We start from the raw sequence: 20,644 nt of genomic DNA on the forward strand, positions 1-20,644 counted from the left end.
GTTAAAGGGAACACATTATTTTATATTTTACTCTCTCATTTAGACTGAAATTTTATTTTGTTGTTTTGATATGACCCGTTCCTTACGCTACCTTACAGTACTATACTGTCTACTGCACACGGTCCCTGCTATAAACCTGCTCTCTGTGAAGATGGTATACCTAGGAACGCTGTACTGACATACAGTGAGGAACATAAGTATTTGAACACCCTGCGATTTTGCAAGTTCTCCCACTTAGAAATCATGGAGGGGTCTAAAATTCACATTGTAGGTGCATTCCCACTGTGAGAGACAGCATTTAAAAAAAAATCATATTGTATGATTTTTAAGGAATGTATTTGTATAGCACTGCTGCACATAAGTATTTGAACACCTGAGAAAATCAGTGTTAAAATTTGGTACAGAAGCCTTTGTTTGCAATTACAGAAGACAAACGTTTCCTGTAGTTCTTGACCAGGTTTGCACACACTGCAACAGGGATTTTGGCCCACTGCTCCACACAGATCTCCCCTAGATCTGTCAGTAGTATCCGCTCCCTCCAAAGATTTTCTATTGGATTTAGGTCTGGAGACTGGCTAGCCACTCCAGAACCTTACATGGAGCCCCAGTCTTAGGGAGACTGACAGTCGTCTTTAGCCTCTTCCATTTTCTAACAATTGCTCCAACAGTTGATCTATTTTCACCAAGTGTACTATTGGTTTCGGCTAACAATACTGGTAATTTCTCGTGTTTAAAACCATACTATTATTTCCGGCCACCGATGCTGGTAATTTCCGTGATTTTAAAACTAAAGTCACTTGCGCGTACGGGTCCACGCATCTAAATAGCAGTTCTGATCTTAAAATCACACTACCCTAACCCTTATGTCATATTCTGGCTTCTGCTACAGGCTTTAATCGGTAAGTTGCAGTTTAGCTATATAGGGTCTCCCATACCGTCTCATTCTACTTCCACTACTTTATTGCTCTTAACTTTAACTTCCTCACTTCACCTATCTTCTTTGTTTTTATTTCCTTGCTTTTTCTGGTCTATATTGTGTCTCACTTTATGACATCACTGTTACCTTCACCACTTTGGGTTTTTCAGGGGGGATTTTCTCATTCATTGTAACTTTGACAAAGGCTGTGGACACAGCTGAAATGTTAGTTCCACGTATCAATAAATATATAACACCGAATGGAGAGCACACCGGAAAATTTAAACAATACCTTGGTGCCAGAGCTGTAGTAGTAAAATAAGAATAGGCAGTGTCGGCACTCACAGGATTTTAGCGATCAACAAAGGACAACAAAACTTGATAGGATGCAAAAGGTGAGTTTTATTAGTCCTACGTTTCAGTTCCCTACTGGAATCTTCGTCAGGGAATCAAGAGAGTATACAAAGCAGTCTTTAAATACATAGCATGGCGCCAATAGACATGTTGAACAGTGAACAACCCGTAACTTGTAATTGACAAGATTTAAATAAAATAGCACAAAGAAATAAATCTTACAAACTTGTGTGCGGTGTTGTTATTGAGCCCGATCGTCCTGACTTCTACTAATGCCAACCAAAATATCAACTGCCGTAGGACTGGAGCGGTTATGAGCTGACCTGTTATTCACTGCAAGACACTGCCCCCGTCTTACGGTCGGAATGCTCCATAGCAACAGCGCAAGTAAGTGCAAAGTATTAGTACCTTAATGTGACCCCAGGAACTCCTCTTCTATAGACTAATTATAGGCAGCACGATCGCTAAAATCCTGTGAGTGCCGAAACTGCCTATTCCTACACACACATACTTTAGCTTTGCAGAGTGGAATTTAAGCAGCCCTGATGGTTTCTGGTTTCCATTGAAGGCAATGATACCAGATGGTTCCCGAGTGTTAATGTTGTTGCTGCATAAAAATAAAATCCCATATCCCGTCAAAATGGATGCATTTTAGTGCTTTGTTGCGTCCTAGTGGTTTTTTTTTTTCTATTTGAATATTACATTTCATTTCAGTGCTACTGTAACATTTTATGGATGGTAAAATATGGATCTGTATGAATGATGAGTTTTGTAATGATTGCTTAAAAGCCAGTGTGAGTATAAGCAAAATGGCTACTTCCTGACAAGTGCATCATCCCATGGAGCCCTATAAAGGAAGCAATTTAGAGGCACATTGATTAGTATATGGAGACATCATTTAAGAATGTTAATATAGATTAATTTTGTCTCTAAGCTTTGTTCCTGCATCAAAGACATATATGATGACACGTGCAATTATTTTGCAGATTTTCATTTGTTACATATAGGTGTATCTTGCAGTTCTATGGGTTAGCAAGCACAAAGTAAATGCATTAGGTATAGCCCTACCCTTCTCCTGTTTTTCTTTGTCTAAGTATTTTGCAAACATTCATTTGCTAGAAGTGTCTGCAAGAGAGCCATAAATGTTCTCCTCCCATTCAGTAGTTATTGCACTTTCACAGCTTGCAGAGAATAGAGGTAATAGGGAATTAGATTTCGTATGCCAATTACAGCATGTTCAGCTAATTTGCTGTCACTTTGTCATTTGTACACATTTTGTCTCTCTTTCTTCCTGCTGTTGCTCACACCTCATTTGTTTATAGATGAAACCCTGTTTTTTTTTCGTTTTTTTGTTTAATTTTTAAATGAGTCTCCATTGGGTTTGTTAATAAAATTAATAAAGTAAATCCGCTATTTGATTATTGTTAAAATATTATTGTATATATGGTTATTTACATTGTTTATATATTTTGCATTTTGTAGAGTACTGCAAAGATCTATAAACAACCATATGAAAAACTATTGTCTGTGTGATACAGACACACACGGAGCCCTACCTAACCTCTGTGGCATGTTGCAAGTTATTCAGTTGCATACAGCTAGGGAGACTGGGCCTGCAGACTGTGATGTTTTTTTTTTTTTTTTTAAAGGAAATGTAACACTAAATTTTTTCAAGTAAAAAAGCACCAATAACTGCCTTATCCTGGAAACCACTTAGTATTTTAAACGCTTTAATAGAAAATACCTGTCAATTGAACTACGGCGATATGACGAAGGAAGGTGCAGCATCCACTATGCAATGATCGATTGATCGAGCCTAGCCTGACTCCTTCCTATACAGAAAGAAGGCTAGGCTCGATCAATCGATCGTCGCACAGTGGTTGCTGCTCCTTCCTTCGCTGTATCGCCGTAGTTCAATTGACAGGAAGCCAAGTTTTAGCTGGTATTTTCTATTAAAGCATTTAAAATACTAAGTGGTTTGCAGGGTAGAATAGCTTTTTTACTTAAAAAATTTTAGTGTTACTTTTCCTTTAACTTAAAAACATGAAAAAAAATGAAAATAAAAAAATAAACATTCATTAATGGTTTTTAACTGTTAAATTAAAACTAATTCTGACTTTAGCTAGATATAGTATGTGTAAGGATAAAAAAGTATACTTATACGCAGGTTTTGTGGTTTATATATTTAAAAAAAAAAAATCTTGTAGTTATAAATTTGAGCTTCCATTTCGTAATTTAAATATACAGAATTTGGTTTAATGCAATAATTGAATGCATATTCCATTTGCATATTATATTTCTAAACAGTTTCATTTATTTGTGCACGTGTGATGCCAACAATAGAACCCAAATGTTATACAAAAGAACTGTACTCTTGAGCTGTACCATAAAGAAATAGGTTTGTAGTGGGTGTAGTGCCAGAATTTGCCTGAAAAAGAGTTGAAGGTACAATTAGACAAGACAATCTGTATCCAGCTCGCTGTCGACATGCACGATCAGATTTGCAATTCCCCAGAGTCTGTCTGTGGGGAGGAATCTATTCAAATGAAAATCCTAGGAATCTGGAGAGAATGAAATCTCCCTAATGGCTGAGCCAACACCTGATCCCACATCTCTGGGTACCAGAAGTGCTGTTGCAGACAAAGACCCCTACACAATAGGAAGCAGATGCCTCTTCCCATATAATCTAATTAAGACACCAAATTATCTTAACAGATTTTCTTTCAATTCATTTATTTTCAGCTTGTGACTTCTGCAATTAATCTGCTAATTTTCCTTGCCTCTAGATGTTCTTTGAATACATGATTGTGCCTTTATTTTATTCATATGGTTTATTCCAATGCATTTTCCCTGTCTAAAGATAGAAAAGGGAAATCCTTTTGTAAAAAACTTGATGGTTTCTAGGGAGATAGCTTTCCCAAAGCTTTTCATAAGATCTAATACCTGTACATTCTTCATATTGGAAAATCAGTAAATTATACTGAATAGTTGGTAGTCTTGTCAAATATTTCAAGGTTTTTATACTTTGCAGATTTTACTGCTTGCACACTGCCTAGTAGCATGGGAGCCTAGCATGCACTAATCTTTGGTGATAGGTTTGGGTGTTTGTGCATCTGCTTTATAGCTTTTTATGTGCAGCAGCCCTGTGAAATTAATCATGTGACCTATTTTTCTACCCTTCACGTCAGGTTGCACTTCCTCCCATCCAGATAATGTGACATACATGACCAGTTCTCAACTTTTTTTTCTCATCTATGCAATTAACTGCTGCACAAGAAGGGTTGAATTAGATGTATTCGTAAGTCAGATGGACATTTTCTTAAACCTTCTAGCCTATGTGGGTTATTACATTGTATAATGAAAAACCTGTATGTAGCCAAATATGGAAAACCCAATTTCACATTTAGTGTTCTTGTGTTTAAATCCCAGTTTACAAAGTACAATTTACCTACTAGACAGGAGAAGAGTGTACCAGTTCCAGAATTCGCTAGTTTGGATAAAATGCTCTGAGAAGTCACTCAAAATCTGACTAGTAGTGACTGTCAATGTTTAACCTATCTGTATGTCCCTTCTCAGGCTGCCCTTCTAGTCATGTCCCCACACCCTGTCTGAGCAAGCCACCTCTGTCGCTGTTAGTACCAGAGTCATTTCCATGTTGCTTCCTAGGTGTGAAACTAAGTTATTGGGGTTAGCACAATAAAATAATAAATAGGAACTGTAGTGTTTTTGCTGTTCTGTGACTTTCTTAATTTATCCTAGAAAACAAGATTGCCTTTCTCACCTCTTAAACAGAGGATTTGTTGTTTTACGTTTGAGAAAATCTCTTTCCGTGAGATAATTTGAGGGACCTTATTTTCTAAATTGAATCCTGGGGTGTCTACCAGCAATTTAAGCTTTAAAGGGTATTTATTGGTTTATTGCACATTATCTATTGTACCTTAAAGGAAAAAAAACCCTCTCAAAATTACATGAATCATATATTAGATTGTATTTGATGAAATAATAATGCTTAAATTCTGCATTTGAAAAGCATCCATAAATTGAAATGACTTCCCTGCCTCTGATGAAACAAATACCTGGCCCCAATAAGAGCAGGGCTACAATTTTTGTTGGATGTCAGTTTTAATACTCTGTTTAATTCTTTTTAAGCTTATGTTCAGATCACATTTGATTTTACAAATGAGAAATACAAAGAAAAAAAAATTATTAAAATTGTTAGATACAGAAATGGCTTGCAGCTTCTTAAAAATACTATGAATCAATCATTATGGCATTCAGCCATTTTTTTGTGCCCGATGTTATATTTTATTCAAGGCTTTGGTGAGGGGAAATTTTGTCTTTTTATTTTCCATTGTGGATATCACCTTGCAACTATTTCATGGCTCAGAAAAAGTGTACCACTTACAGGTAAATGTAAGGGAGGGAACATAGCCACTGACTACCTAGTGGCTGATACAGTCTAATGGGCTAAAGACTGGATTGTGCTCTCTGCTTCAAGACTGACATTTTTTTTTAACTATAAGAACCTTTCACCCCAAGCAGTGTCACTTAAAGTGTGCCTATTGCTTTCTTTTTTCATTGCAAAATTCTGTAGTTTGTAGCAAGTGCTATTTTATTCATTTTCATTTGAGTGACTCAATTTGTCTGGATTGCAAATATGATTTTCCTAGTAACTTAGCCCTTAGATGTTTTATATTTTGAATCAAAGCGGAGTTTGTCATGAAATCCATTTCCTTGCATTAGTTGCATATACTTGCAGAAAACTGAATATTTATGCTTTTTAATATACATGGAGCATTAATATTTTTTTAATTTAGACTGACATAAAAAGTGAGCATATGCACCCTGTTGGAAAGCAAATCATTATAAATAATGCATGAGGGAGCAATATTACTTTGGAAAGATGTTATTATTCATGAGATCACTTTGTTGAGTTGCTAATTAACAGTAGCCCTAAGAACTGTTTTTAAAGGTTAGAAAGCCTATGCTTGACGGCTTTCCTTTTGTGTTGTGTGTGTGGAGATTTCAACTTTAAATACATAAACAAAGTTTCACTGTAAATCAGCGATTCATTAAAATTACATTGGTTTTCCATACTTCTTGGATACATAGAGTGTAGCTGGCTTATAGTCTCATAAGGGTGTTTCATTCTGTTTCAGTTGCTCTGATGGCTTTGCTTTTTATGGCTTTATTCTTTGGGATTTGTTTTTCTGCATGAACTGGCTGAGTGTAAGATCAGGTATCTACAGAAAAAGTACACGATTCATATAGGAATAGATACATGAGCATTTTATGGTGGAAATTGTAGCCCATACTGTATTTGTTAAAGGACATGTAAACCCCCCTTAAAAATGTCATCAATGAACAGCCTTTTTGAAATCTTTAATTACCTGCCACTCTGGTTGTTAAAAGGTTAATAGAAAGGCAGCAGCATCCCCTTAATCACTTAGGATTACTTCTCCTCCTCTAACCCACTCGACCCCTGCTTGCTCAGTTCTTTTCAACTGACATTCCCAAATACATCCTTCAGGCTAGCAGCCAATGGAGCAGCCATTGCTAGCCTAGGGGGCAGCCATTCAAGCACATTATATACAGCAGATAACAGATAAACTATGCAGAATCCAATTGTATTCTACAGAGTTTCTGTTATCTGCTGCATAAACTGCGCCTTTTCTCCTTTTTCCAGCTTGAATGGCTGCCCCATGGCTATACAGCAGCTTGTTTATATAAACTAAAATAAAGTAATGTTTTTGAAGCAAAGGCACCAGTAGTAACAGTGCAATATATTTCAATGACTTTAAAACACTGTTCCTGTTCCTTTAACTGTTACAGTACTCATTTCAAGCAGGACTTTTTTTTTTTTTATCAATGAAAGTTCTGCCTTTGTAAGCCTGCATTCTTGATTGCATAAACTTTACAGAACACATGTGCTATAAATTTCACCGATGATGTGTCCGAGTGAAAATGGCTGCTAGGTGAAAGCTGCTATTTGTTTTGTGATGGGGTTGGCTAACAGGGGATTTATGCAGGCTCATTTAGGGGCATATATATTATAGTGTGTAAGCCAATATCACCAGGGATGTTGCCCATAGGAACCAATTAGCAGTTAGATACTATGCTTATTCAAGAACTCATCCAGGCCCCTCTTGAAGGCATTAACAGAATCTGCCATTACAACATCACAAGGAAGGGCATTCCACAACCTCACTGCCCTAACTGTGATAAACTACTTATGCTGCTTCAAATGAAAGTTCTGTTCCTCAAATCTAAAGGGATGGCTTCTGGTGCATTGATTGTTTTTATGGGAAAAAAGAACACCCCCTATCTGCCTATAATCCCCTCTATACTGTACTTGTACAGAGTAATCATGTCCCCTCGCAAGGGCCTCTTTTCCAGAGAAAACAGTCCCAACCATGACAGTCTAACCTCATAGTTAAAATCATTCATCCTCTTTACCAGTTTAGTTGCACATCTCTGCACTCTCTCCAGCTCATTAAAGGAGACATATCCTATAAAAATTATGAATGTACCAGTGAATTATACTCCTCTAGATATAGAAGGATTGTGCTTAAAAATGTTGTGATTCTGACTGATTTATTGAGAAATTCCACAAAACCCCCACTAGCCCCGCCCATCTGTGCCACTTCCTGTTGGCTGAATTCTCTGGATGAGCTGAGGAGCCGGCGGCCCTCCGTACCCTGCACTGTAGGATAGGAACCAATCGGCAGCTAGGCTGCCCTGATAGGGAACTGAAGCCTGTCTGTGCGTGTGTGAGTGCAGGGCTGTGATTGGCTCTCCCCTTCCTACTGTGCTTCAGGCAGGGACCGTTAGAACACGCCCACTCTTCATTTCACACTGGACGGAGAAGTGATAGGATCTATAGGGAGCTCCAATAAAGGGGCCATTATTACAGATAGGGTTAATGTTTAGCCCAAAGGGAAACCAGCACCGTATATTATTCATAATTGCCTACAAAATTAGGGTTTTTCCCCATTTATCCAATATGTCTCCTTTAAAATCCTTCTTAAGGACTGGAGCCCAAAACTGCACTGCATATTCAAGGTGAGGCCTTACCAGAGACCTATAAATATGCAAAATTATATTTTCATCCCTTGAGTTAATGACCTTTTTTTATACAAGACAGCACTTTATTTGCTTTAGTAGCCACAGAATGACACTGCCTGGAATTAGACAACTTGTTATCTACAAAAACCCCTAGATCCTTCTCCATTAAGGATATCCCCAACACACTACCATTTAATGTATAACTTGCATTTATATTATTTTTACCAGTACAGTACATAACTTTGCACTTATCTATATTAAACCTCATTTTCCATTTTGCTGCCCAGTTTTCCAATTTAATCAAATTGCTCTGCATAGTGGCAGCATCCTGCATGGAGCTTTGCACAATTTAGTATCATCAGCAAAAATTTTAATTTACTATCTATGCCCACCTCCAGGTCATTAATAAACAAGTTAAAAAGCAAAGAACAAAGGATTGACCCCTGTGGTACTCCTCTAACAACACTGGCTTAAAGGACATGTAAAGCCTACATTTGCCTACAATGTATGGCATCATTTGTACTGCATATATCCCCTCCGTTTGTCAGCACCATCACATTTTCTTAAACCAAATAGCAGCTTTCACCTGGTGGCCATTTTTCCTCTAATACATAATTTAATACATTTAAATCTGCAAACAGCATACACACACACAGACCCTTATTCAGCATACATTTCATCAAGAATACAGGCTCACACAGGCAGAACTGTCTGCTTTGTTTGAGCTGAGCTCAGGAGAGTTGGTTGGGAGAAAAAAGTTGAAGCAGACAGCTAGAGCTGAGTTTCTATGGGAACTAGCAATGCCATCTCTTTACTGGCTGCTAGATTGGGGGGTGTGTTCAGTAATCTGAGCTCAGAACAACTGAGCATGCCCACAAGCCAACAGCCAAAGCAAATTCCTGAGGGAGGGGGCTGAGTGGGTTACAGGAGGAGAAGCAAATCTAAGTGATTAAGGGGATGTTGCAGCCTTACTATTAACCTCTGGACAATCAGTGTGGCAAGTATTGAAAGATTTCAAAGAGGCTCTTCACTGATTAAATTTTCGTGTGTGGTGTTTACATGTCCTTTAATCTATCCTTCAGCCAATTTTCTATCCAATTACAAATATTATGTTCTAGGCCAATACTCCTCTGTTTTATCACCAACCTTCTGTGAGGTACTGTAACAAACACTTCAGCAAAATCTAAGTAGACGACATCCACTGCCATTCCAACATCAAGCTTCCTGCTCACCTCTTCATAAAAGGCGACTAAATTAGTCTGGCAAGATCTGTTACGCATAAAACCATGCTGGCACAAAAACATATAGTATTGTGATTTGCAATGTATTCAAGTACCCTATCCCTTATTACGCCTTCCAAAAGCTTTCCTACTACTGATGTTAGACTAACAGGCCTATAGTTTTCAGGCTGAGAACGGGATCCATTTTTAAATAACCGCAAAGCGTAATACATTGCAAATCACAATACTATGTTTTTGCGCCAGCATGGTTTTATGCGTAACAGATCTTGCCACACTAATTTAGTTGCCTTTGTTTACCTTAACATGTTCAAGTCTCTTTTGAATTTCTGCCTGATTGACCCATGTATCAGTAGTTATATTACAGGTATGGGACCTGTTATCCAGAATGCTTAGGACCTGGGGTGTTCCGGATAAGAGGTCTTTCCGTAATTTGGATCTCCATGCCTTATGTCTATTAAGAAATAATTTAAACATTAAATAAACCCAATATGCTTGTATTGCATCCAATAGGGATTAATCATATCTTAGTTGGGATCAAGTACAAGCTACTGTTTCATTATTATAGAGAAAAAGCAAACCATTCTTAAAAATTTGGATTATTTGATTAACATTGACTCTATGGGAGATGACCTTCCCGTAGATTGGAACTTTCTGGATAGGGGTTTCTGGATAAGGGATCCCATACCTGTACTAGAATTGGGTCTATTAAAAGGGAAGCCTTCATTAGCTGGCTCCTCAGTTGTATAGACAGATGAAAAAAATAAGAGTTTAAAATTTCTACTTTTTCCCTGTTCACATCAACCAATAGACCCCCCATGATAATAAGGGTCCCACCCCTTCTTGCTTCATTTTATTTTTCCTATTTATATATTTAAAAAATAATAACCCCCTGCTGGTCCCCATTTATCTGTGTGTATTCCTAGTTTAGTGTAAATACCAAAGGTAGGCTGCAGGTTTCACTTCCCTGCCAAAGATAAATATTATTTTCATGGAAAGCCCTCCTGTTTTTAGAGTTATGTGCTGTATTAATGGCTTTTATTGTTTCTCTTGGTTATCCAGCCAGTGTAGCTTGATTTGTTTTTAATGGAAAAAACAACATGTGCTTGCAACAGATTAGGTTTTTATGAGTGCAGGTCAGCGTGAAAAACATCCGTTCCTTTCAACTATGAGTTTACAGCAATCATAATGCAGGGTGGTACCACAGTAGGTTTTAGAATTATACATAGAGTCTAATAGGAATGTCTTTCACTGGAAAGGCACTTACAAGTCTATGTGAGTAAGACAGTAATATCAGCCAAGCCATGTGGCCCTACAATTTATTGCTCTCAATCTGTCCATGGCCATGAAACACTTTTGTATGATGGGATTTTAAGTACCGTATAAGCCGATCCGAATATAAGCCGAGGTACCAAATTTTACCTAAGAAAACTGTAAAAATGTATTGACTCGAGTATTAGCCTAGGGTGGGAAATGCAGCAGCTACTGTGGCTATGAGTTCCTATATTGTTATACATGGAATTGCGCTGTCATTCGGCACGCACGTGCAAATTAACTCTGCCATTATCTGCATATCCGCAAATAACAATATTAATGACATTGGCTACTGATTCCCTGTGATGGAGCTGCTTGCCTCAAGGCAAGGTAATTTGATTGTGTACAATTTGTACCAGCTATGATGGCTAAGGCTAGGAGGCGTTTTCTCCACTGGTGTGTGATCTGCTGCCCTCTGCCCTGAGTTTTAGTGTGCCCTGAATTTCACCCCCTGTGTGCATTGACAGTCAGCTACCATGCTTGTTAGTGTGTACTTGGGTATACAAAAAGAAAAGTTCCCAGACAAGAAAAGATGGCTCTACTTAGACCAATGCAGCCTCAGACAAACAGAGCCATGGCTTGATATTGCAGAACAAAAAATAAATTAGTTAAGTTATATTTCATTCAACTAGATTTGTGATCACAAAAGCATAAAATAAAGACCATGATGCTCACCTTACAAATACAATGTAAGTACGCTTATGGCAGGTTTCCATTTCATTATATACAGTCAGCTTGATACATGCTCATTCTTAAATGCAAAGTAATAGATCAATCTGGCTTTCAGTGGGTGAGCTGTGCAGCTGTTCCAGCAAATCACTAATGAATAAGGGAAAGAGGCACCGCCTGTGAAACTATTCGGAGCGCACGCCGCCCCCCGCTTGTACCCGTCGAATGCCAGTACAGCCTATATACTCGAGTATAAGCCGAGCATGAGTTTTTAAGCACATTTTTCGTGCTGAAAAACTCGGCTTATACTCGAGTATATACGGTAAGTGTATGTGTCATGGCAAGCAATAGAATCAATGCTTGGAAAAAATGGGTAGCACCCACACAAGTGATAATTGGCCATTTGATGTTCTTTATATACTTATTGTTTATAAGTGCCGGTATAGGATCTATTATCCAGAAATATCCAGATTGCTTTTGACCTAGGGTTTTCCCAAACATTTGGATTTTTGTGGTCTTCAGTTTTTTTTTTTAATCACGACCAAACTCATTTCCACAAATTGCAGTCATTTATCCAATAATCCTAACTGAAAAAGCACAAAAGAGAAAAAAATTGTAGAAAAAATGTAGAAACCGAAACTTTTTTGTATTGTTGCACAAAATCCCTGCTTTTTGTATTGTCTCATAATACCGTATTTTTCGCCCTATAAGACGCTCCGGAATATAAGACGCACCCAATTTTAAAGGAGGAAAATCTAGAAAAAAAAGATTCTGAACCAAATACTGTAGTAAAATATTTTATATCAACTGCATAAAGTTAATTGTCTCTGGCTCGCACATAATGAGGCTTCCCCCAGGGTCCCCCCAAGCATCCTTCAGCTTCCCCCAGGGCCCCCCCCAAGCATCCTTCAGCTTCCCCCAGGGCCCCCCCAAGTATCCTTCAGCTTCCCCCAGGCCCCCCCCCAAGTATCCTTCAGCGTCCCCCAGGGCCTCCAAGCATCCTCCAGCATTCTTCAGCTTCCCCCAGGGCCCCCAAGCACCTTCCATTTCCCCCCTAACATCCCCCCTAACCTCCGGCTCCCGTGATGTCTTCCTCTCTGTGCCGCGGCTCCCAGCTGCTTCTGTGCTTTTATAAGGTTGCGCCCTGTGCGTGTGACGTAAGTACGCACGGGCGCAACCTTATAAAAGCGAGGACGCGGCAGAGAGCCGCGGCACATAGAGTAAGACGCAGTTCGCCTTATAAGACGCACCAACTTCCCCCCCCCCCAGTTTTGGAGAAGAAAAAGTGCGTCTTTTACGGCGAAAAATACAGTAAATCCAGTGTAAAAAAAGAAAAACCCTCGAAAACCTCAAAAACCACAAAGCAAAAAAAGATCTTCAAGTTGTAAAGGCTATTGACTTCTACATGATCTCAACATGTTGTTGTAGCTGGCGCATTTTTCCATTAAGATTTGTCATGGTTTTGTCGCATAATAATTTGCAGCAAATTAGCATTTTTTTTCTGGATCAAAATTGGGGTTTTTCAACAATGACATTTTCAGCAATTAAACAATACTTACAGATTGCCAATAACCACTATTTAGGGCCTGGGATTTTCCAGATAAGGGGTCTTTCCATAATTTGAATCTCCATACTCAAAAATAATTTAACCGTTAATTAAGCCCAATAGGATTGTTTTGCCTCCAGTAAGGATTAATTACTGTATATCTTAGTTGGGAGCAAGTACAAGGTACTGTTTTATTATTACAGAGAAATTATTTTTTTTTTTTTTTTAAACTTGAATTTATGGGTCTGCGGAATTTTAGTTGTCTTGTAATTTGGATCATTCTGGATTCCAATACCTGAATACCTTTTGGGATTTTATGAAAATATATTTTTTTTTTATGTATTAACTTTTAAAGATTCAGAGATGGTATATGCTGAGCAGCATTGCATTGAAACTTTTTATGCCAACCATTCTTCAGACAGAAGCCCTTTGGCAGTGTGTAAATGAATTTGGATTCCTAACTAGCTTGTAACAGTGTAATAGAGTAGTCGGTGGGACACAAGCGATTTCCTTACTATTCCCAAGGGTAATTTGTACACTGTAGAAATTATGGCTTAAATGGAAGTGGCTACTTAGGCCACATGTTCTTTATTTGAATTCTGGGGACTGACGGCTTAGCTGAGCTGATGTATAAAATGCAAGTAGAAGTTCATTTTGGCAAATGTCATAGCCATTCCTGTGATAAAGTTCATTGTAGAAAACGTGTTGCTTAGTGCATTTAAGAACACTGAGGTAAATGTGGTATGCTCACAGCTCTAATGAAAAATAGGTATATAATAGTTCCAAAATGCTAACCTCCTTGCAAAAAATAGGAACTTCATGTGGCTCCTTTGACAACAAAGAATGCGTGTGTATTGTCAGGGTTAATGCTATTTGACTGAGTTACTTCATGTGGAATTGGTAACATCCTTAAAGAATTCACAGTTGTGCATGGATTTGTTTGTAAGGATCTGACTGCAGTAATATACTCTGCCATGCAAAGGTTTATACACGCTAGAAATGCTCTATCATTCTCGTTATTAACAAATCTCACATTGAAATTTCAGTTTTATTTATTTTTAAAGCAATGAAAATCACAATTACTTTTTCAATGGGATATTGATTGCTTTTTTAATACTTATATATGCTGTTTGGAAAGTATGTTTGAGAAAGTTCTAATTTTCATAAATGTGAAAAACAGTTGCTATTACGAAGACTGACCATAGCTTTCCATTGGCCTCCACCAGCAAGTCATTAAAATAACAGCCATGTTTTCTAGATAAAAATGTCCAGAATTACAGTTTTAATTTTCAGGATGTGAATCTGAAGGACACATGGAATGAAGGTTAAAGAAGTAAGAGCTAAAGTAATACAAATGCACAAAAAATGGTACAGATCAAATTCCAGGTTTTTTTTTTTTGTGAAATGCGAATTGTGCACAAAAATTTGCAAATAAGATTGCGGTTTGCCTGAGCATGCCCTTTGTGCGTATTTATTGTTGTTATTATTATTATTTTATTTTTCACTTTGCGAATATAAATTAGCAAATTGCATAATCAGTTCAGCAAATATATATATATATATATATATATATATATATATATATATAATATACACATACAAATATTTCACTGCGTGAATAATTCCCCACTGTCTTCTTGACTGTCTCAGGGATCCCTTGCATCTGCTGTGTTTGTGCTCAATAGCCACACGCAGAAAGCAGACATTCTGCTCCATTCCTGTGTAATCCCAAGGAAAAAAGATGATGTGGTGCTTATAATCACTGGGAAATCTTATTATGCCTTTCATTCTCTTTTAATGGCAGGGTGTGTTTTGCTTTTACTTTTACAAACGCTAGTTAGTGAGGGACCAGTTTAATGCCAGATTTATATTTTTCCTGTACTGCACATATTTAGGTGTCCTTCCTTCTCCTATAGATCACTGAGTTGTAATTTAGGGTGCTGAAATGGTTGCTAATTATCTCATTATTTCGATATGAATAAACTTTAGACAGTAATACTTGGATTGCTATATTGAGATATTTTGGGATATTTTGGCAAAAGAAAAACATGTGAAGACTGACAAACTACAACTCCTCGCATTGGCTGCGTCATTATTATAGGGATCGGGGATTTTTATCAGCATCTTGTGGTACAGGTACGGGATCCCTTATCTGCAAACCCGTTATCCAGAAAGTTCTGCATTACGGAAAGGCCATCTCCCATAGACTCCATTATAAGCAAATAATTCTAATTTTTAAAAATTATTTCCTTTTTCTCTAATAATAAAATCATCCCAACTAAGATATAATTAATCCTTATTGGAGGCAAAACAATCCTATTGGTTTTTTTAATGTTTAAATAATTTTTAGCAGACTTAAGTTATGGAGATCCAAATATCGGAAAGATCCCTTATCCAGAAAACCCCAGGTCCCTGGATAACAGGTCCCATAACTGTACTACCAACCCAGTTTATTCTTTTCCGAGCAGTGCATAAATGCATTTGCCAACACTGTTTCTTTATGCAGTATAATGTCTAAATCAGAAACGGATAGTTAAGATATTTTCATAGCTATAGTGATTTGTTTTACAAATGATTTCAGTCTCGTTGGATCCACATTTTGCCACTGATAATCTGTATGATTTGTCAAGCATATTTGTGTTTTTAAATGTACTGTCTGTAACTATTTTGTGACACCACTGAACATCTATAAAGCCAGTGATAAGTATCTATGAGTGACCCTTATTCCAAAAGTTAGAACAAATTAGGGATAAAGTCTTAGCAGAATTGCATAGGAACTGAGCAGCTTTTTTACTTACTCAGGACTGTCCCCTAATGTCCTAAACATATTATTTTAATTGAGCCTGTCAATCTTGAAATCATTGAGTGCCTGTTCACTTTTGTGTATATACTGTCCCCTAATGCACCTTAGGGAAATGACAACATGCCACAGATCCTCCTGGCAGTTAAATAGTTAGCAGATGGCTCCCATGCTTACTCCTTACGAGGAATGTGTGCAATTTTCATTTTGTGATTGTACAACAGCAAACTACAGACAGGCTTTTTGCCAAGAAGACCTTGGTTAGATGAGGTGATCAGCTGTGGGAGGCTTGCACAGTATTCTTGACCAGCAAGGGCCAGCTGCTGTGTGTTTTATCTTCTCTTTTGTCAGCCATGGGAAATCTCTGTGCTGAATCTATGTTGTTCAGGGTAGATTTGGCATCTTTTGGCCTTTGGGAAAAGGGAAAGAAACTACCAGAATCAGAATTTTTCAAAACCACATAGTATAATAGAAGTTGAATTTAAAATGCAACGCACACTAAAATTGTTATGACTCGCTCATTAATGGTACTACATTTAAAGCTAGGCAGATTGGCACAAGAGCTTTTCATCCCTTAACAATTATTGGAGACTTTGTCATACTATTTGTTTTTTCATCATCTATTAATGCATGTATAGATGTTCTGGCAAGATCTTCAGTTTTTTGTATAGAATGTGGAGTGTGCATAGCACAGGGACAGCTATCCCTAAAGCATAACTTCATTAAATTAAACTTCATTTAAATCAGTGTAACTACAGGTAGAGCTGGGCGGTATGACCAAAAATTTATATCACGGTATTTTTCAAAATTATATCGGTGTCACGGTATTTGACGGTATTTTTTATTTTTTTCCATGCATGATCTTGGGCAGCACAGGTGCAGACACACGGGGGGCACAGGTACAGACACAGGGGGAGGCACAGGTCACTGCTAGAGGAAGATTTATAAGGAGAGGGTGAGACTCAGATGCCCCCCCCAGGTTTGTATGGAACGTATCACACAAATAAATAAGTAATACATGATAGCACATACTGATAGGCACAATAAGAGGGCCATAAAGAAGGATACTTATAATTTGTAATGTTGGGGGCTCTCAAAGCCCTTGTCCCCTTTCTTCCTATTCATTACGCCGGTCTCAGCAGTACTGCCCCACACAGCTGTCAGCCGATTCCCGGCTTATGTAAGCACACGCTTCATGCCTCCGTGCCCCGGCCGCGGCTGCCCGACAGTTGCTATGTTAACGGATGAAGCGCTGCCGGCGATCAAATTCCTCTCCCGCGCTCCATCAAAGTCCCGGCCCCAAGCACTTCCGCCTCCTTAGCTTCAACTCCCGGGTTCTGACACACCGGTATGGGGGTATTTGCAAAATGTATATCATTTAAAAAAAAAAATACCGGTATTCGGTATTAAAAAGTATACCGCCCAGCACTAGCTACAGGTATCTAAGAGCTAGGGCATCTCAACTGAGCACTAAACATATGCATGGGCAGTACAATATTTTTAAATTTTTCCTGATGGGTCATTACCAGTGATCAATGGCTTCAGTCAAAAATGCAATATTTAAAAAAAAAATTTTTTTTTTGTAAACTGTGGTGTGCTCACTGTTTTCACTGTAAAACTGATAAGTTGTAAAGTTGTGTTAATAATAACACAAAGAGCTGAGTGGTTCTTTGGAAGCCCTTGTTCTTATGGCTATGATTCTGGGACAGATATACAGTGGCTTGCAAAAGTATTCGGCCCCCTTGAACTTTTCCACATTTTGTCACATTACAGCCACAAACATGAATCAGTTTTATTGGAATTCAACATGAAAGACCAATACAAAGTGGTGTACACGTGAGAAGTGGAACGAAAATCATACACGATTCCAAACATTTTTTACAAATAAATAACTGCAAAGTGGGGTGTGCGTAATTATTCAGCCCCCTGAGTCAATACTTTGTAGAACCACCTTTTGCTGCAATTACAGCTGCCAGGCTTTTAGGGTATGTCTCTACCAGCTTTGCACATCTTGATACTGAAATCCTTGCCCATTCTTCTTTGCAAAACAGCTCCAGCTCAGTCAGATTAGATGGACAGCGTTTGTGAACAGCAGTTTTCAGATCTTGCCACAGATTCTCGATTGGATTTAGATCTGGACTTTGACTGGACCATTCTAACACATGGATATGTTTTGTTTTAAACCATTCCATTGTTGCCCTGGCTTTATGTTTAGGGTCGTTGTCCTGCTGGAAGGTGAACCTCTGCCCCAGTCTCAAGTCTTTTGCAGACTCCAAGAGGTTTTCTTCCAAGATTGCCCTGTATTTGTCTCCATCCATCTTCCCATCAACTCTGACCAGCTTCCCTGTCCCTGCTGAAGAGAAGCACCCCCAGAGCATGATGCTGCCACCACCATATTTGACAGTGGGGATGGTGTGTTCAAAGTGATGTGCAGTGTTAGTTTTCCGCCACACATAGCGTTTTGCATTTTGGCCAAAAAGTTCCATTTTGGTCTCATCTGACCAGAGCACCTTCTTCCACATGTTTGCTGTGTCCCCCACATGGCTTGTGGCAAACTGCAAACGGGACTTCTTATGGCTTTCTGTTAACAATGGCTTTCTTCTTGCCACTCTTCCATAAAGGCCAACTTTGTGCAGTGTACGACTAATAGTTGTCCTATGAACAGATTCCCCCACCTGAGCTGTAGATCTCTGCAGCTCCCCCAGAGTCACCATGGGCCTCTTGGCTGCATTTCTTATCAGCGTTCTCCTTGTTCGGCCTGTGAGTTTAGGTGGACGGCCTTGTCTTGGTAGGTTTACAGTTGTGCCATACTCCTTCCATTTCTGAATGATCGCTTGAACAGTGCTCCGTGGGATGTTCAAGGCTTTGGAAATCTTTTTGTAGCCTAAGCCTGCTTTAAATTTCTCAATAACTTTATCCCTGACCTGTCTGGTGTTTTCTTTGGACTTCATGGTGTTGTTGCTCCCAATATTCTCTTAGACAACCTCTGAGGCCGTCACAGAGCAGCTGTATTTGTACTGACATTATATTACACACAGGTGCACTCTATTTAGTCATTATCACTCATCAGGCAATGTCTATTGGCAACTGACTGCACTCAGACCAAAGGGGGCTGAATAATTACGCACACCCCACTTTGCAGTTATTTATTTGTAAAAAATGTTTGGAATCATGTATGATTTTCATTCCACTTCTCACATGTACACTTTGTATTGGTCTTTCACGTGGAATTCCAATAAAATTGATTCATGTTTGTGGCTGTAATGTGACAAAATGTGGAAAAGTTCAAGGGGGCCGAATACTTTTGCAAGCTACTGTATAAGCTAAAGAGATTTTTTGAAGTGCTAGTGGTTTATCAAGTACAACCTTTTATGCCTATTTATAACCTGCTTAACTGCTACAAAAAAATTCCTTCCTGACTTCAAGATGGCAATCGGACCAGTCCCTGGATCAACTTGTATTAAGATCTTTTGCCCATAACCCCTTATTCCCTCACTTGCTAAAAAGCCATCCAGCCCCTTCTTGAAGCTATATAATGTATCAGCCAGTACGACTGATTCAGGGAGAGAATTCCACAACTTCACAGCTCTCACAGTAAAAAATCCTTGCCGAAAATATGTAAACAGAACCTCCTTTCTTCTAATCTGATGGGTGGGCTTGTGTTAGTTGGAAGGACCTACTATTAAATAAAGCATTGAAGAGATTATTATATGATCCCCTTTTATATTTATACATAGTTATCATATCACCCCTTAAGTGCATCTTCTCCAGTATAAATAACCCTTACTTGGTCAGTCTTTCTTCATAACTGAAACTTTCGATACCATTTGCCAGCTTAGTTGCCCTTCTCTGTAGCTTCTCTAACTGAGTAATGTCCCATTTGAGCACTGGAGACCAAAACTGAATGGCATATTCTAGATGGGGCCTTACCAGCGCTCTATAATGTGGACGAATAATCCCCTCCTCTTGTGAATCTGTGCCCCTTTTAATACAGTTCAAAACCTTGTTTGCCTTTGCAGCTGCTGCCTGGCACAATTATATATCATATAATATGCAACTATTTCCTCATATTTACTAATTCATACCTTCTTATTAAAGAAAACTTCTGGGAGAAACTTACCCATCTAAGTAACCTAGTATATACAAAAACAATAAATAAAATAAAAATAAAATACTGTTTTTTCTTATAATGCTTAAATGTTATTTAGTATGCTTAAGAGCAGTGACGCATATATGTTGTTTTGTCATGGTGACGATTCCATTGTGGGTGCTGAAAATTACTGCAGGTTAAACATTTAAATCAGTAAGCAAGAAAAAACAAACCAACAACAAAATAATGTGTTTCTTTTACCCTTACAGATCACCCTACTTCCAGCAGTTCATTGACTTTTAAAAGTGCATACCCCTTGGGCTCCCTCAGTGCAGCACATGGTATGCCCTCTACTCCCAGGTCTTCACTGTCCAGAACTAGAGAGGACAGACTGGACTCTTCCCGTTGGAATAGCAATTACTTCTTGTCTGGTGGGAGCAGACACTATGGATTATCTACTGACTCATCTCTTGATATGAAAGACACAAGACCAATGAAAAAGTGGTCTTCATTGTCTAAACTCAGTGTACCCGATGGCCTCACTGCAGACAGCCGTGCAGAGAAAACTGGCTCCAGACATAGCCTTGAACATGTTGGCAGAGAAAGTGCCATCTCCCAGTACTCTTGCAGGCACCGGACAACCTGCCTACAT

The 20,644-nt window shown here is 38.5% G+C and overlaps 1 protein-coding gene across 3 annotated transcripts in view; it reads left to right on the forward strand.

Moving 5' to 3' along the window:
* Positions 1–20,644, forward strand: part of cep85l (centrosomal protein 85kDa-like) — a 135,865-nt gene that overhangs the window by 47,131 nt on the left and 68,090 nt on the right. For all 3 annotated transcript variants that reach the window (XM_031902964.1, XM_031902962.1, XM_031902963.1), the window contains exon 3: positions 20,262–20,644. This exon is cut by the window's right edge and continues 384 nt beyond it. In XM_031902964.1, coding sequence (XP_031758824.1) covers positions 20,262–20,644 — 383 coding nt within the window. The remainder of the gene's footprint in view (positions 1–20,261) is intronic.

The sequence above is a fragment of the Xenopus tropicalis genome, chromosome 5 (assembly GCF_000004195.4).
Source record: "Xenopus tropicalis strain Nigerian chromosome 5, UCB_Xtro_10.0, whole genome shotgun sequence".
Lineage (NCBI taxonomy): Eukaryota > Metazoa > Chordata > Amphibia > Anura > Pipidae > Xenopus > Xenopus tropicalis.